This window comes from Prionailurus bengalensis, chromosome B4, assembly GCF_016509475.1.
Source record: "Prionailurus bengalensis isolate Pbe53 chromosome B4, Fcat_Pben_1.1_paternal_pri, whole genome shotgun sequence".
Taxonomy (NCBI): Eukaryota; Metazoa; Chordata; class Mammalia; order Carnivora; family Felidae; genus Prionailurus; species Prionailurus bengalensis.
In genome coordinates, this window is record NC_057358.1 from 117,906,642 (window position 1) to 117,933,564 (window position 26,923).

At 36.1% G+C, this 26,923-nt stretch overlaps 1 protein-coding gene across 4 annotated transcripts in view; it reads left to right on the forward strand.

Annotated features, from left to right (window-relative positions):
* NEDD1 (NEDD1 gamma-tubulin ring complex targeting factor) overlaps positions 1–26,394 on the forward strand; it is a 49,186-nt gene extending 22,792 nt beyond the window's left edge. For 3 of the 4 annotated variants that reach the window (XM_043562208.1, XM_043562209.1, XM_043562211.1), the window contains 10 exons: positions 3,687–3,916; positions 5,321–5,522; positions 5,904–6,099; positions 10,930–11,058; positions 13,780–13,824; positions 14,719–14,921; positions 15,840–15,993; positions 16,901–17,057; positions 23,940–24,006; positions 24,708–26,394. In XM_043562208.1, coding sequence (XP_043418143.1) covers positions 3,687–3,916; positions 5,321–5,522; positions 5,904–6,099; positions 10,930–11,058; positions 13,780–13,824; positions 14,719–14,921; positions 15,840–15,993; positions 16,901–17,057; positions 23,940–24,006; positions 24,708–24,812 — 1,488 coding nt within the window. In that variant the 3' untranslated portion in view covers positions 24,813–26,394. The remainder of the gene's footprint in view (positions 1–3,686; positions 3,917–5,320; positions 5,523–5,903; positions 6,100–10,929; positions 11,059–13,779; positions 13,825–14,718; positions 14,922–15,839; positions 15,994–16,900; positions 17,058–23,939; positions 24,007–24,707) is intronic. The other variant, XM_043562210.1, reaches the window with a different exon arrangement.
* Positions 26,395–26,923: the final 529 nt, after the last annotated feature.

The following is a 26,923-nucleotide window of genomic DNA, read 5'->3' on the forward strand; positions in this document are numbered from 1 at the left end:
GTCAGCCCAGAGCCCGACGCGGGGCTCGAACTCACAGACCGTGAGATCGTGACCTGAGCTGAAGTCGGACGCTCAACCGACTGAGCCACCCAGGCGCTCCTATTTAGCATTTTTCATCCGAGAACCTTTAAAGCATGAACAGCAGTGAAATACAAATTCTTTCAGAAATTAGCAGTTTTTAAAAATGATAATAGTTAGGGTACTTGGAAGTTGGAAATAACCTAAATGTCCAACATTAGATTATTTAGGTAAATTGATATACTAATACATTCATGTATTATCCAGCTGTTAAAATTATGTGATAAAAATATTAGTGACAACGCCAACTTCATCTTAATAAAGTATGATCCCAGGTTTTCTGTTTATGCTTTACTGGAATTCAAACAAACGTACATTAACACAGAAAAATATTTAAACAGGGGTGCCCGGGTGGCTCAATTGGTTAAGTGTCTGACTTGGGCTCAGGTTATGATCTCATGGTTCGTGGGTTCAAGCCCCATAATGGACTCTGTGCTGACAGCTCAGAGACTGGAGCCTGCTTTGGATTCTGTGTCTCCTTCCCTCCCCTGCTTGCACTCTGTCTCTCAAAAATAAACATTAAAAAAATATTTAAACAATAAAACTAAGACTTATTTACAACAAAACTAAATGTTAACCAGTTTTTCTGTAGGTGGTAGGATTATGGATGGTTTTTTCTCTTCTTTTTTTTTTTTTTTATGGGTGTTTTTTTTTTTTTCCCCAAACATTTATAGCAGGTGTCAACAAACCATGACCCAATAGCTGGCCATTATTTTTGTAAATAAAAAGTTATTGGAACACATCCGTGCTTATTCATACTGCTTTTGTGGTACAAGAGCATAAAACATTTACTATTTGATCCTTCGAGAAAAAGTTGGCCAGCCCCAGATCTAGAGTGATGTATTTTTTATATTTAGAAACATATATTTCTCCACAGGCATATACATTCTTACATAATAATGTGAGAAAAAATAGTATTGCTGCTTTATAGGGATTTTAAAAATAAGGTTCTTGGCAATATATTTTTTTTCTTAGAAGTAGCTTGAATCTGGAGCAACATAGGGGCTTAATAAGTGCTGCTGATACTAATATGTATTAGTACTTATTTTAAATATAATTTAGCAGATTAATAGTTTGGGTATCCAGGATTATGGATACTCTCTTAATGATACTCTAAAGGCATCATGATTTAATAGATGTAGAGACATCAGCAAGACCTCTTTTTTTCAGAGAGATAGAGGGGAAACCATTTAAAGAAGTCAGTGTAGCTACTTACGGGTTTTTTAAAAAATATACACATGTCAAAGATGGTCAGATGGGTGCATAAACAATGAAGAATGAGTCATGTGAGAATAGCGGTGATGGCTACTATGTCCCTGGCTCTGCGCAGAAACTATTTAATCCTCAGAACAACCTTGACTGCAAAACAAGAGTGTTTTCTATTTTGTAGTTGAGCACACTGAGGCTTGGAGAGTGTAAGTAATTTACCCAAGACCTGCAGAACTTGGCTGAGACGCTACTTGAACCCAGGTTATCTGAGAGGAAGATTTATGGTTTTCTTTAGCCTTTTCCTAAAGAGTTGCCATACAGGTCCACAGAATATAAAGCAAACTTGGAATTTAGGATTTGATTTAATCAAGAAATACATTTTTAACTATTTATAAAGTTTCATTATATAAAGTAGTAAGCTTCTTGTTCCTTGCTATATTCAAATAGATTCTGGATGACCATATTTTAAGGACTCCTGCTATGACTAAGAGGTTGAATTTTATGTACTTTGAGGATCTAGGAGGTCTGTGATTTTATTTATTTGTTTATTTCAGTTCTGCCTGTGTATTTAATTCAAATTTAGATTTTATGAGGGGCGCCTGGGTGACTCAGTCGGTTAAGCGGCCGACTTCGGCTCAGGTCATGATTTCGCAGTCCGTGAGTTCGAGCCCCGCGTCGGGCTCTGTGCTGACGGCTCAGAGCCTGGAGCCTGTTTCAGATTCTGTGTCTCCCTCTCCCTGACCCTCCCCCGTTCATGCTCTGTCTCTCTCTGTCTCAAAAATAAGTAAACGTTAAAAAAAAAAATTCAAATTTAGATTTTATGAAGGACCCTAACTATATGAACTCTTAACATGCTGCAGAATTTTTTAAAAAATTGTCTTGCTTATGTTTTGATGGGTTGATATGTGACTCTATAAACATCACAATTCACTAAAAAATCTCTGTGTCTTTTATATAGTTAAGCTGTGAGTAGTGTATTTTTTCTTGAGTATAGACCAGAGGAAAGATTTGGCTATTTGAGTGGATATACTTTTCCTCAACAAATATGCAAAATATAAACCAATGCTTTCTGTTTGTACTCTAATCATATGAAAATGAGGAGCCAAATTTAATGGACGACCATAGTAATTATCTTACTTTGGGTGTCTGGTAACAAATACTCCTTTTGTTTCCTTGGACAGAATTTGTTTTGTATTATTCCTAAATATTTTAGTTGTCGAGGGCTGTTGTATCTTACGTTAAAATATCTTAGAAGATAGTAGTATATGAGTTTTTAATACGTAGAGCTAGTGGTTTCAAATCCTTTTGGAGTGTGATAGATTAAACTGGATAGAAGAAACAAACAACCTTCAGATTTGACTTTTGTTCTGTGCCAGTTTTATCTGGAACCTATAATTTTATATATATATATATATATATATATATATATATATATATTATATATGGCTACTATCTCCTAGTGACTGCTTTATTGCTTTATTCAGTACTGTAACTTAACTCTTTGAAGATGTCTTAGAGCCAGTTTCCCACTCTGGATTCTACTTTTAATTTCTGTGTTTATATTGCTGGTTCTGTGCAATGAAAAATTAGTTTAAATGTAAAATATTTAATCCTCTGCTCAGTGAATGATAATATCAATACAAGTTTGAAAGCAACATTTTAGTAAAAGTGGATAAAATTCATCCAGTTTTAATTCAAGACCTGTTTACTCAAACTGAATCTTTGTTTTTTCTGGTCCAACAGAAACTAGAAAGAGAGTATGTCTCCACTGCCCCCAGAGAGGAGTGTTTAGAGAAAGGCCAGTATTGCCCTCAGGCTGATGCCTTTGAAAGAGTGGATATTGTCCATTCCCAGTCTATAGTGTTGTCAATTATTTCTTTGTGATTTAGTTAATTTTTTATTATGCTTCAGGTGTTAAATTGCCAGTACATCAGATGCTCAGATTCAAACAAATATATCCAAATATCTAAAATACATATAGAAAATAAATTTGAAATATTGCTCATTTTCTGCCAGTGTTCTCTTACACTTGTTCGTGTTTTAGCTGTGATTGGCTACTACTGGGCCTTTATGGTAGATGTTCCTAATCCTGATGAATTAATGTAGTAATCTCAACATCTTGTATTTTTCCTCCGCAAAAGGGGAGATTGAGGTAGCTCTATTCCAAGATAATAAAATCATGACAGATTTAATTACTAGAATATTGGTATGTATTGGGGTCATCTTATAGCCCACTAAATGATTTTATGGTTGTCATAATTAAAACCTGTTACTCTATAAACCAGAGAGGTCCTAAATCCCCTGTGAATAGTGTGGTTGATGGCCATTATTTATATAGTTTATATAAAATGTTCTTATGAATGCTTACAGTTACATAAAATTTATTCTTATTTTCGTAGTCTGTTCGGCACTTGAAGTACTCCTTGTTTAAGAAATCACTACTGGGCAGTGTTTCGGATAACGGAGTAGTAACTCTGTGGGATGTGAATAGCCAGAGTCCATACCATAACTTTGACAGTACACATAAAGCTCCAGCTTCTGGCATCTGTTTTTCTCCTGTCAATGAATTGCTATTTGTGACTATAGGCTTGGATAAAAGAATCATTCTCTATGATACTTCAAGTAAGAAGTAAGTGTGACATGATCATTTCTTAATTTAGTAACAAATAACTGTAATCTCATTAGCAGGCATATTTGTGATTTGCATAGACCTCTGATTAATGTTTGGGACATCTAAAGTTTGTGTACTTGATATCTAAAAGATAAAATTTTCTCTTTTTTCTCACATGCAGAAAAAAATAGATGAAATGTGGATGTTCTTTAGAGTACATCTGGATGATGAATGTTAAGAATAGCATGTTAATGATTGCACATCTTTATTTTAGCACACAGGCATAGTATTCTTTTTCAAAAATACAACTGAATATATTTTTTAAGGCAATATGATTAATTTGCTTTAAAATTAATTCATTATCTACAGCAGTGTTTCTAAACTGCTAACATTTTGGGCTGGATAATTCTTGGATGTGGGGTGTGGGGGCAGGGGGTGGGGTGGCTGTCCTGGGTATTGTAGAATATTCAGCAGCATCCCTGGCCTCTACCCACTAGATGCTAGTAGTATTCCCCAAATTAGCAAGAGTAGCAAAATTGCCCTTAGTTGAGAACCACTGATCTAGAGCTAAAGGGTATGTAATCTTTTAAGTATCTGGGTCAGTTGTGCCTTCTTTTCTTTCTTACAGTTATAGCTGTGCTTGGTTAGCTGTTAAAAAAAAAAAATGGCTATAAGAGTGCTACAGGTGTATTCAAAACACCTAGCCGTATCTAAAGATTGTGTGGAAGAAAATGGTAATGTTACTACTAGGGAAGGACCCACTATCAGCCCTTGTTAAAAGTTTACTTGTTTCACTTTCTTCTTTTTTAAAAATTGTTCTGTTTTACTCTTTCTTGTTAACTAATTTGCTGAGAACCTTAAGAGTCAGTAAGCATTTCTCTCATACACCAGACACTGTGGCAAAAAGCTCAGCTTCAGCAGATCAGTATCCATATTTCTGTATTGGCTTCATGAGGATCAAGCTACATGGATTGTTAGCTTTTTGGTCAAGAAATGCACAGCTGCTCCCCTGTGATGAAAGGTCATAGTCCTCTTGAGACTTGAGCAGGTCAATAAATGGAAAGGGGATACTTAGGGCCTCCTTAACCCTGAGACTAGAACCCTTGTTTGTGGAGTAACACCAGGAAGTCTGTCACGTTCACGGTCAAAGTAGTAATTACTCAAAGGAATACATATTGCTTCTGAAGATGTAGAACTTAACCTGTTGGAAGTGAATAGAAAAATAGAATGGTGTGTTCAGCAGTTCCTTTATCTGCCATTGTATTAGAAAGGTCTCTAATTCTGAATTTCTGCTTTATGCAAATATTTGGGATGTGTATTCTAAGTAACTTTGGTTTTGGTCGATAGCTGTCTAACGTCACATATGCTTGTATACCTGTATATATTCACATACCTACATAGACTTTGTTCCCCTTTCGAAAGGCTAGTGAAAACACTAGTGGCCGATACCCCTCTAACTGCAGTAGATTTCATGCCTGATGGAGCCACTTTGGCTATTGGATCTTCCCGTGGGAAAATATATCAATATGATTTAAGGATGTTGAAATCACCAGTTAAAACCATCACTGCTCACAAGACTTCTGTGCGATGTATAGCATTTCAGTACTCCACTGCTCTTTCTAAGGTAAGGTATTTTCTTTCTTTTGATTATTTTGGATTTTACTAAATAAGTGTAACTCAGAATATGGAAGTCATATTTTGTCCATTAAACACATTGTAGTTTTGCTTTATGATCATTCTTATATGAAAGCATTTTAAATAATTTTGATACAAAGTTACTTGATACTTGGTTTTAAACTATTTTTTTGTCCTTAATTCTCGTATTTCTTCAAAAATATTTTAAAAGCCTTTTTGGTTCAGAGGGAAACTCTCAGATTCATCAGCAGGCTTAAGATTTGTAAGGGAAAATATATGTATTTTTATCCTAACAAGGAATTGATAAAATATTAATGTATACTATGGAGCATTAGAAACCTGAGCTTTTAAATATTCCATTACATTTCAGTCAAGTTTAAATAAAGGCTGTTCAAATAAGCCCACAGCTGTGAACAAACGAGCCATTAATGTGAGCACTACCAGTGGAGGAGTTCAGAATTCTGGAGTCGGCCGAGAAGCAGCCACCTCTTCCACTGGCACAGCTCTCCCACAGCCCATGACAACAGCTGGGGGAAAAGGAGCAGTTGCTGTTCAAGACAAAGCAGGTAAATGCTGCTTATGCGTTTATGGTATTTGGAGTTTCCACCCGGCACCCCGACCCAATATATATTATTAGCACTTTCTTCAAGAGCCTAGAACTCAAATTCACTTGTGTATTTAAGTAAAATTATTAGTAGGTGGTAAAAATGGAAGAAGTGACCATTTTAACTTGAGCTATAAATTTTTTTTTTTTTCAACGTTTATTTATTTTTGGGACAGAGAGAGACAGAGCATGAACGGGGGAGGGGCAGAGAGAGAGGGAGACACAGAATCGGAAACAGGCTCCAGGCTCTGAGCCATCAGCCCAGAGCCCGACGCGGGGCTCGAACTCGTGGACCGCGAGATCGTGACCTGGGTGAAATCGGACGCTTAACCCACTGCGCCACCCAGGCGCCCCTATAAATTTTTTAAAAATTAATGAAAGGTACTTAATCTATTTAGCTAAACTTTTTTTTTAATGTTTATTTATTTTTGACAGAGAAGGAGAGCACAAGTGAGGGAGGGGCAGAGAGAGAGAGGGAAGCACAGAATCCAAAGCAGGCTCTAGGCTCAGAGCTGTCAGCCCAGGGCCTGACGGGGGGGTCAAACCCAGGAACTATGAGATCGTGACCTAAGCCAAAGTCAGACGCTCAACCGACCGAGCCATCCAGGTGCCCCCAGCTGAACTTTTGTTGTAAGAAATATTATCTTACAAATAGAATAATACCAATTTAGAAATTATCCTTAATACCACTCCAGACTGGATGTCTTGTGTCTTCAGATTAATCAATAGAGAATATGATTCTTTGATGTTGTCACTTTGATTTGATCTCTGAGTTACAAAAAAAGCTATTAGTGACTTCTTTTATTTCATATTTCATAACAAAGTAAGTCAGGTGATGAAGTGAATTTATTTAAGTGCTGAATAGTGCCTGGCACCTATTAAGCAGTATATTAGTAGTTTGTTAAACAAAAAGAAACAAAAATGTTGTCATTTTTAAATAATTTCTTCTATTCCAATAATCATATTGGTAAAATGGTTCTTAAAAAATTCATTTAGACTTTGTGAAGGTGTAATATGATGATAAGCTTCCCTGTTTACTATAGAGAATATTCTTTTTCTCTCAATTCCTGAAAACGTTTTGGTTTTTTTTTTTTTGTTTTTTTTTGTTTTTTTTTTTTTAAGATATGCTATACTATCACCTTACAACATATTTTTTAAAAGCCTGCATGGTATATATACCACTCTGTTTCCAAACTAGTCTCATTAGAAATGGATGTATCCATGTCTTTTTAAGGTTTCAGGACAAATACTTAACTTGGACACAAGTATTGGTTGATACCTTCTCAGCATGAGTTTATGATTTTCAAGTAGAAGCAAAACTTTGTTAGCCTTGATAGTATGGAATAGCTTTTTTAAAAAAATAGTATATATATTCATTATAAATTTTCTGTTAATATCTACATCATCCTTACATAAAAGTCATTACATATTATATAAAAAAATAATTAGTTCTTATTTAAGAACTCCTGGAAGCAAATATTATTGCTATATACTTAGAAGAAGAAATTAAGTTTGAAATATAACTTTGAGTAATGTTTGCCAAGATGTTGAATTAACTATATTATGAAAATTGTCACTATTTTCAAAGATAATTTTATTATTACTGATTTTGCTCATATTTCCAAAATTAAATAAAATAAAGTTTCTCTCATTTACTCTGAGCTTTATGAAATCTCACTGTTATTCATTTAGTTTTTAATAAGGAAACTCATGTAACGATGACAGCATTAATTAGGCAATGCAAGACTTGGGTCTGCAGGGTCACTGATTAATGATAACTCTTGGCTGATTAGCAAAGTTTCTGACAAAATGAAAGTTTGCCCTGTACCCACAAAGAGTTAGAAACTTTTATTTATTAATCTTATTTTGAAATAATTGCAAACTTATAGAAAATTTTCAAAAATAGTATAAAGAACTCCTGAGCTCTAGTATACTCTTCAGCAGATTCACTGTTTTATAAATTTTGCCACATTTGCTTCATCGTTTGCTCTCTCTTACATACACATACATGTACGTTTCCCCGCTCTGAAACAGAGAGTTTGTTAGACATAAGTCTTGGGTCTGTGACTTCCTACTAGGATGACTTTGGGCAGTTTTTTAACCACTTTGAGTCTTATTTTCTCTTCCATAGATAATATATAACTTTTAGCGATATTATGAAAACCAGAGAAAATAAATCAATAGACACACAATAGGCTCTCAGTAAATTATGGTTTTACTAATACTGTCATCACAGTTTTCATCATTACTATTACTATTATTTTAAACTCCCTAAAATGAGTCTGAGATTTGTAAAAAGTTCATGTTGCTCTACTAAAGGCGCCAACCAGTGCATTCCCACCAACAGTGCAAGAGGGTTCCCCTTTCTCCACATCTTCACCAATACCAGTTGTTTCTTGTGTTGTTGATTTTAGCCATTCTGACCAGTGTGAGGTGATGTCTCATTGTAGTTTTGATTCATCTTTCTCTGATGATCAGTGATGTTGAGCATCTTTTCATGTGTCTGTTGGTCATCTGCATGTCTTCTTTGGAGAAATGTCTATTCATGTCTTCCACCCATTCTTTAGTTGGATTATTTGTTTTTTGAGTGTCGAGTTTTAGAAGTTCTTTACAGATTTTGGATACTAACCCTTTATCAGATAGGTCATTTGCAGATATCTTCTCCCATTCCGTAGGTTGCCTTTTAGTATTGTTGATTGTTTCCTTTGCTGTGCAGAAGATTTTGATTTTGATGAAGCCCCAGTAGTTTACTTTTGCTTTTGTTTCCTCAGGTGGCATATCTAGAAGGAAGTTGCTGTGAGTCATGTCAAAGAGGTTACTGCCTGTGTTCTCCTCTGAGATTTTAATGGTTTTATGTCTCACATTTAGGTCTTTGATCCATTTTGAGTTAAGTGTATGGTGTAAGAAAGTGGACCACTTTCATTTTTCCACATGTTGCTGTCCAGTTTTCCCAACATCATTTGTTGAAGATACTGTCTTTTTCCCACTAGATTTTCTTTCCTGTTTTGTTGAAGATTAATTGACCATATAGTTCCTTTGTGGGATTTCTATTCTGTTCCATTGATCTGTGTATCTATTTTTGTGCCACTACCATACTGTTTTGATCACTACAGCCTTGTAGTAGAACTTGAAGTCTGGAATTGTGTTGCTTCCAGCTTTGCTTTTTCTTAACTCTAGAGAACAAACTGTTACCAGAGGGGAGGTGGGTCGGGGATAGGTGAAATAGGTGATGAGGATTAAGGAGGGCACTTGTTGTGATGAGCACTGGGTCTTGTATGGAAGTGTTGACTCATTATATTGTACACCTGAAACTAATATTATACTGTATGCTAACCAACTGTAATTTAAATAAAAACTTATAAAAAATAAAGAACCTCGGGTCGCCTGGGTGGCTCAGTTGGTTGAGCGTCCGACTTCGACTCAGGTCATGATCTCACGGTCCGTGGGTTCGAGCCCCGCGTCGAGCTCTGTGCTGACAGCTCAGAGCCTGGAGCACCTGCTTCGGGTTCTGTGTCTCCCTCTCTCTCTGCCCCTCCCCTGCTCATGCTCTGTCTCTCTCTGTCTCAAAAATAAATAAAAACATTTAAAAAAATTAAAAAAGAATAAAGAACCTCTGCAGATTTATTGCTAGTGCTCACTTTCAGTAGGAAACAGCCATTTAAGAAGTAAAAACATAAGGCTTTAGCACTACTTCCGAATGATACTAAACTTCTGTTTCCTAAAGTTCCAGAGGCTAGAGTTATGCATTCATAATGTTTAACGACCTAGAAGAAGAAGAGAAAATTTCTTCTTTATAACAATTCAACTCGTGGTGTAAACACTTCAATGATAGTGGTGTACAAATGTTCAGTAATATTTTAATTTTCTATCATGTACTATTATAAAAGTTTATTTCATTTGCGAGACTTGGACATTTTTGGATATGCTGGCTGTTCTTTGTTTTTATCCTAGCTTTTCAGGATCTTGGGACCAAGATAGCAAATAAAACACTACTTAAATGATAGTGTAATACGGTAACATGCTACCAATTAAAACACCAGATTTTCGTCACAGGTCTCGAATTTCTAGAACTCAGTCCTCAACCCAGAAATGAGCAAGAAGCTACTGAGCTCACAGAGTTCCTCTTCCAAAGTCCCTGCCCTAATCCCTTGCATTATATACTGGCAGGGAAAACAAAACCTGTGGCTCTTTATTATTGTCTGCTATGCTATTCTTTATGAGTTTAGTATTCTGGTTTTCTTCCTTCTAGTAAACTATCCTGAGGCTAGTGAAGTCATTTGAGGTCAATAATACCGACAGCATGTTAAGCTTCCACTGTTAGTGAAGGAAAAGACGGAAGAGGGCAAAAAGAGATCCATTTACTGTTGGGGAAAGGAACTAACATTACTTGAATCTGCTCTGTGTCAGGCATCATGCTAAATGCTTTACAGACTTCTTTAATCATTTATAGATGATCATAAAAGTGAGTCTGTTCTAATAGAAGTTGGTTGTGTTCAGTACACTGTTTAAGAGGGTAGCAAAGTATATAAATTATTTTAGAAAAATTTCATCAAAAAGGCTAAAATAAGATGGTATTATATAAATGAATAGATTATTTGCTTTTGAGGAGCCCTTCATTACATGAAAATCATGGTTAACTGAGCTGTTGTTATATTATTTTGTTTTCCTGATGCTCATAGTTGTAATATTACCAGTGATATGGTAATGCATTAGTTTTTAGAACTGAGCTTCTGATGATAAATTTTTTTTTGGCTGTAGTAACATTTATTTTTATATCTAATTTTCCTATAAGGTTTGCCTCGAAGCATAAACACTGATATTATATCTAAGGAAACGGACAGTGGGAAAAATCAGGATTTCTTCAGCTTTGATGATACTGGAAAAAGTAGTTTAGGTGACATGTTTTCACCGATCAGAGATGGTAAGTCTTTTCAGATCAGAGGATCATGTTCTCTTGCTGGCAGTCATTACATTTTTAGTCTCGCTAAAAGATGTGGGTAATAGCTTCAGTCTGTTTCTGTTCATGACAGTTGCTAATTTTCTCAGTCCCTGGGGTGGTATCTTTTCCTTTGCCCTGATATTTCAGATGTTACCATTCTAAAGTATACGCTTGTCATTTTCACATGGGAACTATGCAAATAGCTCTCAAGTTAGCATTTTAATTTCCACAGAAGTGTCTTAAAGGAAATTTTGCCTCCATAGGCAGTTTTTTAGTTTCTAATAAATCTTAAAATCTTAGATATTTTGATAGGCAAAAAATACCTTTTAACCTAAAAAAATTGTTTTTTATTATTAGTATCTAATTGTTATTTATTCATTGTTTTCATGAAGAAGTATGGCTAGGTGATAGATTGCCTCATCTTTTACACTATGTGTGAAAGTACTACACACACACACACACACACACACACACACACAGTCTCTCTCTCTACTTCCTTCCCTCCCTCCCTCCCTCCTCTCCCCATTGCTAGGAGATGTTGCCATTAAAAAGAAAATAAAAACATAAAAAACTTGTCATTTTGATATATAGAAACATATATCATTGTTGTTCATACTGTATGAACCGGGCACATTATTTGGATGTGTTTTTTTGGTACTGATGTTCATACTGTTTTCATTAATGGGATAGTCTCACTGCTAACAGCAGTATTATCAACAATATGGGTAAATTTCTAGAGCATAATTTGGCACGCTTAAATATTCATACCCTTTGGCCTGTTAATTCTATTTCTGTAAATTTACCTAATAACATATTCACAGTATCCTACAAAGATTTGTATGTTTACTGTTTATGGTATTGAAACTCTGGAGCAAACCTAAATGTCAGCAGTAGCAGTATGTTTAAATTGTTACATCCACTCTTGATCTTATAGAGTTTCATTTTTCCTTTAAAATTATCTACTTTCCAAATTTTCTACAATTAATTTCATAATTAGAATAAGTAGGAGTGCCTGGGTGGCTCAGTTGGTTAAATGTCCAACTTCAGCTTAGTTTGTGATATCAGGCTCGTGACTTTGAGCCCCGTCTTGGGCTCTGTGCTGACAGCTTAGAGCCTGGAGCCTGCTTCCGGTTCTGTGTCTCCCTTTCTCCGTGCTTCTCTCTCTCTCTCTCTCTCTCTCTCTCTCTCTCTCTCTCTCTCTCTCTCAAAAATAAATAAACATTAAAAAAATAAATATCTTAAAAAAATAAAGTACATGTGTGATGGCACAGAATTACTTAGTGCTTTATGCCTTACCATGCCCTGAAAATGACTATTTGCCAGGTCAGATTTCCCTGTCTTCCACCTAATGAAAGAGAAAGGATTCCTTTCTTTCAGGATGAAGAGAGGTCAGACTACATAGTTAAAGAATAAAGACAGGAAAGATGTGGGCAAAGGAGAGTAGAATGGCATGGGCTGGAGTTGAGAAAGGTTTTGGAGGTTAGTAACCATCTGGGGAGCTTTGGCTTATGAGAACCCCTGGGGTAACTTTTGAATTGAAGAATGTAGGAAGGGGCTTTTTGAAAGTGTTTGAGTTATAAATGAAATTCTCTTTAATGGTTTTTAAGAGAAATGAATAAAGGATAGAAATTCTTCTTTACTTTTTAAAAATATGATTAGAATTTGAGCCTTATGCCCTTCATTTATTAGACTTTCATATCATTAATAAGAAAAAAACATGGATAATAAATATACTACTGATTTTCATTGTCAAGAGACTTGTTTTTTGATCTCAAGAATTCAACTCTGCTTAATCTGTTTGCCTTAATGTCTTCATCTTTTGAGTAAGAATATTTCTGCTTTTGTTAAGGGAAACTAGTAATTTCTTAAAGTATAGGTGTAAAATAAAGAAGGGGTAGTGCATGGGTGGCTCAGTTGGGTAAGCATCTGACTCTTGATCTCAGGGTTCTGAGTGTTCAGGCCCTGTACTGGGTGTGAAGGCTGTGTAAAATAATGAAAATAAATAAATGATATAAAGTGTATGTTTTTTGTACAATTAGTAGGTATATATATACACATGCAGATGGATGGATGGATGATAGTCCTATTACTGTGATAATCATATATGATAATTTATTGGCCATTTGAATTTTTGGTGAATTTTTTATGACTTTTGCCCATTTTTCTATTAATTAGCTAAAATGGAGTTGAACAACTTTTGGATATTAATTGGTAAATGAATAGTATTACAGTATTGGAATTTTCTTATACATATTCTGTCATTAAAACATTAATGGAAACTTATGTTTTTTATATCATTGTATTGCAAAATAGTTTCACATTGTTTCACTTGATCCTCAGAACAATTTTGTGAGGTGGTCCAGACATTTTCTTCATTATATAGTTGCAGAAACTAAAGCTAATTGTATAAAAAGCTTGTCTAAGGTCATAGAGCTATTGAATGGTATAGGCAGAACTGGATTATAGATTTCTGGAGCCTACTGCAATGCGTTTCTCATATACCTTGCTGTCTCATTAAACGACCCTATACCGTAGAATTACTTTTCATACTTGCTGCTCTGCATGAAGGTAAAAGAGTGAAAAGGGAAGTTTATATGAGTCCCAACTGTAACTTTTCCTTTTTGAAATCGAACTCTTTGGAGAATTTTTGCTATGGCTTCTTTTTCACAATTTAAAAAATTTGATTTTCTAATTTTATTATAGATGCTGTGGTTAACAAGGGAGGCGATGAGTCCATAGGCAAAGATGGTAAGAACTACTGAGAAGTATTTTTATGAAAATTAAAAATGGTATTGTGTTATCTATTGATGTGTAACAAATTCCCCCAACACATTGAAGCTTAAGAGAATATTTATCACCTCATAATTGTGGGTTAAAAATCTGAGCATGGCTTAGTTTAATCAGGATATCAACAGGGCTGCAGCCATCTCCAGGGTTGACTGGGCACGGATCTACTTGCATGATCATTCATGTGCCTACTAGCAGAATATGCCAGTCCTTCCCATGTGGGCCTCTTACAGGGCACCTGACAACATGGCAGCCGGCTTCCTTCAGAGCTGGTGAGCAAGACAGAGAGGGCCCTCAAAATGAAAGCTGTGGCGTGTTTGTAACCTAATCTTGGAAGTGACACCCCACCATTCTTGCTGTATTCTCTTCTTCGGAAGCAAGTTTCTAGGTTCAGCCCACATTCAAAGGGAGGGAATTACTCGAGGGCATGGATCCATGCCAGAAGGCAGGGATCATTCGGAGCCATCTTAGAGGCTGCCTATCAAGATATGCTGCAGATATATACTAAATTAACAATTTTCAGTTATCAAAAACTAATAATATTGACTAAAACATTAATTGGGCTTTGTGATTTTCAAAGTATTTTTACGTATAGTATCTCTTTTAAGCCTTAGTACTGAGACAGATGGATGTCAGCATCACATTTACCGATCAGGAAACAAGAGTTTTACAGTTTTTGCCCAAGATTTTGTGTACATCAAATAAGGGCTAGAGCTGACAAATGAACCTGTCTTCTGAATCCAAATTGCATGTCTTTCTACCATATTAACCTGTCTGTCGTATTAAGTGCTTTTCTTAAATATTCAAGATTAGAGAAAATCATATGCAAATAGCTTTTTTCTCCTGTTTTTTCAGGCCTTGACTTTCTACCACAATTGAACTCAGTCTTTCCTCCAAGAAAAAACCCAGGAACGTCAAGCACTTCAGTATTGCATTCTAGTCCTCTTAACGTTTTTATGGGATCTCCAGGGAAAGAAGAAAATGAAAATCATGATCTGACAGCTGAATCTAAGAAAACATATCTGGGAAAACAGGAACCTAAGGACTCCTTCAAACAGGTATCTGCCTGAAAACGGTACTGAACTCGCTGTGTGGATTTGTCAGTAGCATAAGGAAGCTCATCACTAGACAGAAAGCGGGCAGCTGCCAGGGATGTGTCCTGATTACTAACAGTGCTGTGCACCTACCAGCTAGAAAAATATTCTTGAATCTTGATGTCATGTGTTAAAAACTAAAGGATGCTTTTGAAATCTGTCTTTGAAAACTTTGGAGGTAAAAGCAGACGTAAACTTAAACTGTTTTTTTTCTATGACAAAATACTTGACTGTCTAAGAATAGTTTATACCTGAGTTTTTTAGAATTTATTTCCATTGCTGCAGAAAGCACCAATTGGTAGTCAAGTCATTTACCCTAAGTCTTAGAGCAAAGGGGTGGAGCTAAGAATATAATAGATCCTTATTATCTTCTGCTCTGATACAGTATCCAAAATAGAAGCTAATTTGCTACATAAGGGCTTAAAATGATCAAATGTTACCAGAAAGGCTGAGTCTGTTCTATACTATGTCTGTTTATTTTCATATTGATTTTTTTAGGATGATACTGGAAAGATATTGAAGAAGTACAAAAATGTCTTTTGACTTCTTAAATATTTCTGACTAGTTACCATGTGAGAGTCTGGTTGTTTTTTGTTTGTTTGTTTGTTTTTTGCCTGTGATTACCATTTTAAAGATACTCAACAGCAGATGCTTAGTAAGTGAGCTCTTCCCCATCATGTTCTCATTGAAATTGTTTTTGATTCGTGGACAGGATTTATTTTACCACTAGTTGTAGCAATTTTTTTTCTTCTTCTATATCCCTCTTATTTTTCATTTTCCTGACCCTACCTACTAGAAAAAAAGATAAGTAGGTATAAATTATATGTATAATAAGGGTAAAACCAAAATTTATATATGAATTTTTTTATTTTCAATGTGAAGTTTGCAAAGTTGATCCCTGGTGCTGAAACTGGAAATCTGAATACCTCTCCACCATCTAACCAAACAAGAAGTCCTGAGAAATTTGAAAAACCAGAGAAAGAAATCGAAGCCCAGTTAATATATGAACCCCCGGTCAATGGATCCTCAACTCCAAGTAAGTACATAAAACTCCCTGATGTTTGAAAGTGTTAGGTTGAAAACTCCCTCTAGTTAACTTGAAAAGGATAAATAAATAGAGTGATCATAGGGTAAGAAAGGTAAAGGAGTTTAAAATTTACAACACTTTTCTACTGTGACTCTTACTAGAGGACAGTGACATGCATATGAATGGTTAAACTCAGCAACCTGATTCGATACTCCTTTGGTCTGAATTTTATTTTCAATCTAATACGTAAGGGTCTTGATCTAATATGGTACAAATAGGAATATAACGTAGGACCCTTTGGAAATGAGTCATTAACTACCTGGAATTGTCTTTTTGTCCCCTTCCATATTAAAGCCGTATTCCATATTAATGTGGGGTTCATGCCATAGATCCTAAAAACTTGATCACATTTAATGGAGTATTTGTTTCATTTATAATAGTTATCTATAAAAAACAACTCTTTGTATGGAAGAAACTCTTATTTAGATATATTTCACTTTAAGGTTTCTGTGGACGTATTAGCATAAACTCTGGGGCTTTGCTTGTAGCAGTACTTTACTTCTGTATTCCCTCTGTTTATGTTTAATAGTCTTGGTTTATCTAGTTTGTGGTGCAACATGTCACATTCATCTTTTGTAAGAGGAAATGGTTCCGAGATTCTTCAAGATTAATCCCTCTGTCATATGTTATTATATTAGACAGTTGGCAGTTCATATAGATAGATAAATGGGTATTAGAAATAATGTCCTAGAAAGTTTCTAAGATTTGTATTCCAGACAGTGAGTTTTTCTAAATGTCACAGGAATGCTGTTCTTTACCTGTTTTTCTAGTCTTCTCGTGCCAAATCTTATTTACAAATGTTTGATATCTCTTAGTTTAAGCTGACTATTAATATTTTCTCCATTTTTTATTTTAGATCCAAAGATAGCATCCTCTGTCACTGCTGGAGTTGCCAGTTCACTCTCAGAAAAAATAGCTGATACCATTGGAAATAATCGGCCAAATGCACCATTGACATCCGTTCAAATCCGGTTTATTCAGAATATGATACAGGAGACATTGGATGACTTCAGGTAAGAAGTCACTATAAGAATGTGTTCTACAATGTTACTTCCTTTTACCTATCATCACAATATATATCAGAAACTATTTTCAATTTTCAGGTAGTAATTAAGAAGTTTCTCTTTCTATCTAGACATTAACTGGCTGTTTTTATTGGGTATAAAACCAAAACTATAAGTAATTTTGGTGGTTGCTACTTTTGCCCAGGTTTTAGGGTCCATAAAACCATACAAAACATGATGAGTTTTGTTGATCTTGCTGTACTGAATTTATTGACTGTCAGCCAGGAAAATGTATATTTACCTATGGCAATTATTAGATGACTTGGCAAGGCAGTGTAGCAGGCAAGCTGCCATCATGGATTTTTTTTATCATCAAAATGTGGACAGGGGCGCCGGGGTGACTCAGTTGGTTAAGCGTTGACTTCAGCTCTGGTCATGATCTCTTGGTTCATGAGTTCGAGCCCTGTATTGGGCTCTCTGCTGTCAGCACAGAGCCCCCTTCAGATCCTCTGTCCCCCTCTCTCTCTCTGCCCCTCCCCTACTTGCACCCATGTGCTCGCTCTGTCTCTCTCTCTCAAAAAATAAACATTAAAAAGTGTGGACAGATTCTGGTAAGGTCAAATGATATTCTTACTTGCAGTATTTATAAATCACCTATTAAGTATGCTATGTGTACTAATATAGTAGAGAAAGAATTTTTTAAAGGAATTCTGAATTTTTCGTTGTTGTTTTTTTTTTAGGTTTATTTATTTATGTTTGAGAGAGAGAGGGAGAGAAAGAGAGCGCATGCATAGGGGAGAGGTAGAGAGAGAGGGAGCAAGAGAATCTTAAGCAGGCTCTGCTCATAGATGGGGCTCGACCCCACAAACTGTGAGATCATTACCTGAGCCAAAATCAAGAGTCAGATGCTTGACTGACTGAGCCACCCCAGGCGCCCCCTGAATATTTTCAAACGGAATGCATCAGAATGTAAGAGTGAATTAAAAGTTTTTTTGCTTGGATCTATCGTTGTCTTATCCTTTGAATTTTGAACACTATAAGAATGTGTTCTACAGTGTTACTTCCTTTTACCTATCATCACAATATATATCAGAAACTATTTTCAGTTATTAGAATCTTTTGTGTTCCCCCCCCCCGCCCCCCCCCCGCCCCCCATTTAGGACCTATATAGTTAGTATTCTAGCTCTGATTTGGAATGTCTGGAACAAGAATATTAGAGAAGATATATAGTTTTTGTTGGTGCATGTTTCTTTTTAATGTTAAAAGGTTTTTGAAAAAAAATATTTTTAAATGGTAACACATACATTTTTAAAGGAAAATAATCATTTTTGACATTTACAACATGCCTAGAATATGTACTGGATACTAAGGGTACAAAAATGAATGATCTGCCCACAAAGGCCTTGTAGTTTAAATGGGGTAGGTACAATGTGTTGTGTTAATTAATGTAAATTAATTCATTTGTGATTGATAAATAGGACAGTGATGACAATATGATGAGGAAATTTTGCTGGTTCATGTAAAGGCTACTAAAACCAAGTACATGAACATAGCTGAAGGCAGCAAACCACCTATCAGTGCTGTCTCTTCCTATACTCTTTCTCTTAACCTGGTTTGGCTGTGGGCTCTGTGTTAGGAACGACTTACTTTGTGATTATCCCCCATCTTTGGGTATTTTATCCTTGCCTCCATGTTTGATGACCCCAATCCTTTCTCTTTTTTTCTTACCCTTTTATCAAGTGGCCATCACTTTTTTTAAGGTAAAGTCTTTGATTATTCAATATTTAAACTATGCTGGTATTTTTACTAGGGTTTAATTGTTTTTGTTACAAAGTTGCATAGATTTTGAGTAATCTGGGGGCTCCTGGGTGGCTCAGTCGGTTGAGCGTCTGACTTCAGCTCAGGTCATGATCTCGCGGTTTGTGTTTTGAGCCCCATGTCAGGCTCTGTGCTGACAGCTCAGAGCTTGGAGTCTGCCTTGGATTCTGTGACTCCCTCTCTCTGCCCCTCCCCTGCTCACACTCCCTTTCTCTCTCTCTCTCTCTCACTCTCAAAAATAAATAAAGATTAAAAAAAATTAAGTTTTGAGTAATCTGCTCCAATCCATTTTCCTTAAGTCCTGTTATTTTCTTTCTTCTTTCTTTTTCCTTTTTCTTTGTTTTAGTTTTATTGTGGTAAGAACACTCGCAATGAGATCTGCCTTCTTAAGAAAGAGGCACCTGAGTATAGATGCACCTGAGTGGCTTATTCAGTTAAGCATCTAACATCAGCTCAGATCATGATCTCACAGTTCATGAGTTTGAGCGCCATATCAGGCTCCATGCTGACAATGCAGAGCCTGCATAGGATTCTCTCTCTCTATCTCTCTGCCCCTCCCCATCTCTCTCTCTCTCTCTCTCTCTCTCTCTCTCTCTCTCTCTCTTTCTCTGTCTCTCAAAAATGAATAAAAACATTTTAACTGTGTAATACAGTATTGCTAACTATAGGCACAATGTTGTACGGCAGATCTCTAGAACTTACTCATTTTGTATAACTGACCTTTCATATTTGTGTTTGGAAACTTCCTGTTTCCCTTTCTTTCCAACCTCTGATGCCCACAATTCTGTTCTTTGCTTCCATGAATTTGACTGTTTTAGAGATCTCATATAAGTAGAATCATGCAGTATTTGTCCTCCTGTGTGTGTACACACACACAGGCTACTTTTTTAAAAATCGGGTCATCTTATTTTCAACACAACAATTTTAAAGAATATGAGGTTTTTCAGGAACGTATATATGTGGCAGGACAGCAGAATTGTCTGGGTAAAGTGACTTGAATATAATGTGAGTAAAGCAGTGCTGGAAAGGGAGAAAGCTCTTATGCTGGGGCAGACTGAGCAAGACAGCACTGCCCTGCCTTCAGCTTTCAGCCTGCCTTGCATGCCTGCACCTGGAGAGTAGGGGTGAGTTGGGGCCTCTCTCAACTCTTCTGCCCCTCCGTCAACCAAGGCAGCCCTGGCTTGGGACTCAGGACCCAGAGTGGCTCAGAGGATTTCTATAAATATACTTGTTGTGACTTCAGGAAGTCTTGAGCAGCCGCACTTACGGTGGAGGGACAGGGGAGGCGAGGTGTGGAGGGGTTCTGTCAGCTGTTCTCCCTCAGCTTTGGAGGCTGGCTGCCTTCTCCGCGAGGGCCTAGAGTGCTTCAGAGGGCTCACTGGCTGCTGCCCTTAGTCTTCACAGACCTTGTGCATCTCTGGCCCCCTGCTCTGCCCCTGCTTGTTTCCAGAAGCCCTCAGTGAAGGCCTGTGCATTGTTGGTGCATGAACGGGGACTTCCTTTTTGGCTAGGGCTCCTTGGGATTCTGAACTGCTGAGCCAGTCCTCACTTGCCTCCAGAAATCTATACAGATTTCAGCGTGCTCTCCTTACCCTGTCAACAGCTGCTGTCTCCCCACCACTGCTCTGTGGAGGATGAAAATAAGTGTGGGTCTCTTGTTTTCTAGAGTTTGGTGCATTTAGAGTTCTTTGCACTCTCGAGTTGAATTTCAACATGTATATTTTACAGTTTATCTGGCTTGACCTCATCATCAGAGTTGGAGAGATTACCTCCTAAGCAGATGTCTGTGGCTCTATTTTTATTGTCTTTTAAGAAGATTTAAATTTCTTCCAGCAAGAAGATCACTTTGTTCCATTTCTTGCTGGCTTTCAGGTTTCCTTGGGGCTAGTTTATTTCTGGTTTGCCTCTATTCCTACAGTTTAGTCTGTGCCCTTCTGGGATGTCAGCTGAATTTCGTCTGGAGTCTCACTTGGCTTTTTTACCTTGGTGGGTCCTGCACTTTAGCTTCCATTTCCCCAGCATCACAAGGTCACCAAAATCTTCCTCTGCTCTAGTTGCTACTTTGTGTTTGATTTCCCGCCATCTAACCCAGGACAGGCATAGATAGGAGTCAACAGGTGTCTCAAGGGGAGAGTGCAATGTTAGGTTTACTTTTCTGCAGGTACCCCTTTTCCAGGATCTGGTATCTTAAAGCCTTGGCTGTCCTGACTGTTCCCAACCTAGCACAGCCCTACCCAGTGAGACTCTCTCAAGCTCCAGGCCACTGCTTTCCCTTCAGCTTCTTTTCCCCACACGGAAGTATCAGTACATCCCCCAGAGGGAAAGGCAGGGGGAAAGGTGGGGCTTACCTACTAGACTTCCCTCCTTTATAAGACCATGGCTTCTCTAATCCTAGCAATTTTCATGGTTCTCTGGTGTTTTCTGTTTGTTTTTAATACAGCTTTTGTCATAATTAGAAAGCCAAGAGAATTTTTAAAGTATAGTTGTAAGAAAAAAAAAGTAAGGTACTTAGGAATAAATCTAACCAAAGATGGTAAAAATCTTTGTAGAAAAACATTTAAAATTTGATTAGAAAGTATTAACACTTAAATAAGTGGAAAGATATTATGAAGATGTCAGTTCTTCTAAATTAGTCTATAGATTGAGTAAAATTATAATCAAATCTTATCTGGGTTTTTGGAAGACAATGATAGGATAATTTCAAAATTTATGTGAAAGAAGAAAAGATCCAGGAATAACCAAGACACTCCAGAGAAGAATAAGGTTGAAGGGGACTTTTTTGTCAGATGATAAGCTTAGTTATGAAGCTATAATTAAAACAGTGTAGCATTAGCACAGGGTGGACAAACGGCCCCAAAGAAGCACATAGACCAGAGAAAAACCTGTGCGTATATAGAAATGTGATATATGACAGAGGAAAAGCATAGATCCCTATTCCCAGGTATTAAAAAAAAAATCAATTCCACCCAGAGTAAAAGTTTAAAGGGTAAAGTTTTAGGCATTGTTAAGAGAGTTTATATATGACTTCAGGGTAGGGAAGTTATCAAAACACAAGAGGCTACACTACCTATAAAAATAGATGGGTAAATTTGATTGTGTTAATAGGTCAGTAACTAGAGAACGTTGATGACTGTCCATCACAAGATACCATTAACAAAGCGGCAGGACAAAAATCTATCTGCAGTATTCATATAACCAACAAAGAATCAGGTTATGTAAAGAGAAATAAATAAGAAAAAAAGACATTCAATAGAAAAACAAGATGAAAAGACCTGTGCAAGCATTTCACAGAAGAGGAATGGTCTATGAACACAAGGTGAGAGGTCCAATCCTGTGAATCAGAGAACTGAAAATGCAGTGGGACACTATTACACACCCATTAGGTGGGAGAATGTTGTACGGAGTCTGGCAAGACCAAGCCTTGATGCGGACGTAGAGCAAGAGGAATTCTCTCACACGGATGATGAGCAAGTCCACGGATATTACCACTTCAGAAAATAATTTGCATTATTTTGTAAAACTGAACAAGTATACATCTGGATCATAACCTTTAATTCAGCGTATCTACTCATGGATCTATCATCTATAGAAATTGGCAATGTGGATTGAAAGATACATGCATGATTGCTTATAACAACATTGTAACAGTAAAATCTTGAAAACAGTCCAAATGTCAGTTGATAGGAGAATGTATACACCAGCAGAAATCAGTGAATTATAGATGTATAGAAGATGAATGTTGAAAACATGGTGCTGGGTTATTTTTTAAATGTGCACTACTCAGTACTATGTAGGATGTGGTATTTTTGTAATACTCAGAAACAAGCACAATGAAAATATATTGACTGTATATTCTATGTTAGACAGATGTTTGTTGTTTTTTTAAAAAACTATTTCTTTGCTTAAACAAAATTCATCAGAGGAGTGAATTCTTTCTTGGGCTTCTCCTAAGGTAAGTGATGGAATCAGAGAAGAGCATATAGGAAGCTTCTATGATTTTGCTAATGTTCTAGCTCATAAGTTGTGTGGTGGGTGACTGAATGATCCTTTTATTATTATACTTCATAATTTTCATGTATTCTTTTGTAGGCCTGAATTAATTGCATTTTATTGGGTAACCTCTGTTATAACCACCCAAATACCCATTTTCTACTCTACTGGAGATATTTTTTTAATAGCTAAAACATTGATAATAATTAAAACATTATAACCTAGTAAATTATCTGTATGTATTTCATTGTAATATGAATCTCTGTATTTTTTTATTTTTTCATTTATTTTTTTTAATGCTTATATATTTTTGACACAGAGAGAGAGAGACAGAGCATGAACGGGGGAGGGGCAGAGAGGGAGACACAGAATGGGAAGCAGGCTCCAGGCTCTGAGCTGTCAGCACAGAGCCCGACGCGGGGCTTGAACTCACAGACCGCAATGGATCGTGACCTGAACCGAAGTCGGATGCTCAGCCGACTGAGCCACCCAGGTGCCCCACCTCTGTCTTTCTTTAATGATAATTTCTATATTAAGGAATGTAGTACAATGAGAGTTCTGGAGGTAGACAGCCTGGGTTTATATACTAGTTCCACCATTTACTGGTGGTTTGATTGGATAGTTTTAACTGCTCCATGACTCAGTTCCTTAATTGGTAAAATGGAGGTAATAATTGCACCTAATGGTAAAGATTAAATGAGTTCTTCCATTTAAAGTACAAGAAATGGGCTCTTGGGTGGCTCAGTCAATCGAGCGTCCAACTCTTGATTTTGGCTCAGGTAATGATCCCAAGGCCGTGAGACTGAGCTCCATGTTGGGCTCTGTGCTGAGCATGGAGCCTGCTTAAGAGCCTCTCTCCCTCTCTCTCTCTGCCTCTCCCCTACTCACGTGCCCTCTCTCTCTCTGTCTCCAAGAAATAGTGCCTAGTACATAGTAAATAAATTCTAGACACGTTGGTATTATTATTTTTATTATTAACATCCAATCGTTTGAAACAATGAGAAAAGGTTAGCCACTTTCTTGAACGATCTAGAATTGGGAAAACCATTGTAATTCTAACAAGTATTTTACATTCTTCCCTAGAGAAGCATGCCATAGGGACATTGTGAATTTACAAGTGGAGATGATTAAACAGTTTCACATGCAATTGGTATGTATGACATATTTTATTTTAAATAAGTGTAGAGTTGTGGATCTAAAAAGAGTCCATTAAAGGGTGATATATTTTTACTTTATTATATCTAGTTGCTACAATAAATAAATAGGGAATTTTAGAAATTTAGTAAGTAAAATAGACTTTAACTGGTCCCTCTTCTTTTTTTTTTTTTTAATTTTTTTTTTTCAACGTTTTTTATTTATTTTTGGGACAGAGAGAGACAGAGCATGAACGGGGGAGGGGCAGAGAGAGAGGGAGACACAGAATCGGAAGCAGGCTCCAGGCTCTGAGCCATCAGCCCAGAGCCCGACGCGGGGCTAGAACTCACAAACTGCAAGATCGTGACCTGGCTGAAGTCGGACGCTTAACCGACTGCGCCACCCAGGCGCCCCTGGTCCCTCTTCTTTTTAACTTATAATAGTTAAGGCTACTTTTTCACAGCCATTTTATTTATTTATTTATTTATTTATTTAAGTTAAAAGCTTCCCACATGTACAAATGTAAGCCTTGCAAATATATAACTTCCACCAGTGATCTTTCATTTATATTAACAAAGTAGTAAGGATGGTTAAGTACAAGAAATATCATTCAGGTAGTTAATTGAACATGACAGATATGATAGCTGAAAGTATGTAAAACAGCTTGCCAAATAAATGAAATACCAATGATTTAAAAAGCATTTTCCCCTTTTCTAGAATGAAATGCACTCTTTGCTGGAAAGATACTCAGTGAATGAAGGTTTAGTGGCTGAAATTGAAAGACTACGAGAAGAAAACAAAAGACTACGGGCCCACTTTTGAAATTTCAGTGAATACCTTAATGTTTTGTAATTGGAGAAGCTTCTGGCAACACAACTGCATGGAATCAGTATTGTTTTTATGGTCTTTGGGGAAAAAAGTGTTTTTCAAGTAAAATGGTGATGGGATTTTACACCAACCACTATTTCATCTTCTCTGTCAAAAATATTTATATTTTTATATTAAGAACTGTACATGTCATCTGCCTAGTAGGAAAGTCAGCAGTATCTTTATTTTCCAAAAGCTTTAGCTACACACTAAGTGCCCTTTTTCATAAGAAAAGAAAATTGTGCAAAAAAAAAATAGGTTATGTATGTTTTTTAATTACCTTTTTTTAACAGATAATATTTTTGATTGATAATTGCCTTCCAAATTGTTTTGGATGTTTGAAGATTAAAGAGCTTGATATGCCTTCTATTTTTATGGTGAAAATAATTTTAAAATGGCAATTGGTGTTTCTAAGCAATTGACTAGTAAAACACAACGGTGGTTCGTAATTATTTTGTTAACTTGATAAAGTCAAGTATGACTATTATTTATTACTTGTACATTTCATAAGAAAATTCTGGGAATTTTGAATTGCACAGATTACATTATATACCTATTGCATCTATGTTAGTGTTTTGTACTTCTGACAAATCTCTACTCCTGTTTTGTATTTTGTAGCTAATTTCACTTTACCTATGAAAACGTTCAGGGGCTTATAAGCCTCAACTAGAGCTGCATATCTACTGATTATCTTATGAATTAGTAAAATGCAAAGTTACTCTGTAAAGTTTCAATCAACATGATTCAACTTATAATCAGTGAAAATTTTATATTAGATGCTAAGTATTACAGTATTAGTCCTATTTTTTCCCCTTCCAAATGAGAAGTGTAGATTATTTTGTTTTGTGGTTTATATCATTAACTTTCTCTAATTCTTTCTGTGCTGTGTGTAATGTTTTTTATTGTTGACCTTACCGTAAAATTTAGAAAGTTCATTGTCAAAAGAATTTACACCTCTTTGCGAATGGGTGGATGTGTGCATCTACCTGCCATGATCTACGGTGTTAGTTGTATAAGATTAGGAGGGCTCCAGGCTTGTTTACCTTCTTATCGTCTCCTGTCCCAAAGATGTAAGCTATGTACCTTGTATACAGCACTCCTGCCCAATTTTGACTTCGGAGATAAAAATATTTACTAAAATAATAAAGAAACCTAGCTAGCTTACTAACTTTATGGTTTTCCCAAGTGATGGAAATTTTGAGGGATATATTTAATAAGTGTAAACGTACTAATGATGACTTCAAGAAATAAAAACAGAAATATTACTTTTTCCTAGTGTGGCTCAGAGAATACGTTTGTGTTGAAATGTAAAAGGGTGCTAATATGATCTTTCTTTCCTGACAGATTATTGAAAGCATTATGATTTGTAACAAGCTTCCTTCTATATCATTATCAAACAGGTTTAGAAAACATAAAAGTGTGTTTTGCCTACATGCTGTATTTAAATCCATTAATATTTTCCTATTGCCTTTTTCTATAAATGCACATAATGTGTATTAAAAGAGGTGGGATAAATAAAACAATTCTAGTAACTTTATGTGTGTAGATGAAACATTTTTATCATGGAATTTAAAAGCTAAGTATAAAAAATAAAATTTTTATATGGTAAAAATGGGAAACGTGAAATTGAACTTTTGCCTCTGGCCAAAATATAATAGAGATTGGAGTTACCCATTTGAAAATTTTTAAACACAAAATGTATGAGACAGCTTTCAAATATCAACTGGGTCAAATATCAATGGGTTTATTTCAAAACCCATCAGAATCAAATTCCTTAAAACTTGTGGCAAAGGAAAATTCTTAAGCCTGCTGAAGTTAAGAGACACAGAGGAACAAAGATAAGAATGTTAGAGAGAGTGGAGTAACATCTTTAAATTACTGAAAGAAGACTCAATTTTGAATTCTATATCAGTGAAAATATCTTTCGGTAATGAAAATGAAATCAAAACTGTTTCAGACCCCAAAATGCTGAAAGAATTCATCATAAGCAGACTTGCTTTATAGGAAATGTTAAAGAATGCCTTTAGTCGGAAGGAAAATGGTACCAGATAGAAACCTATTTCTAT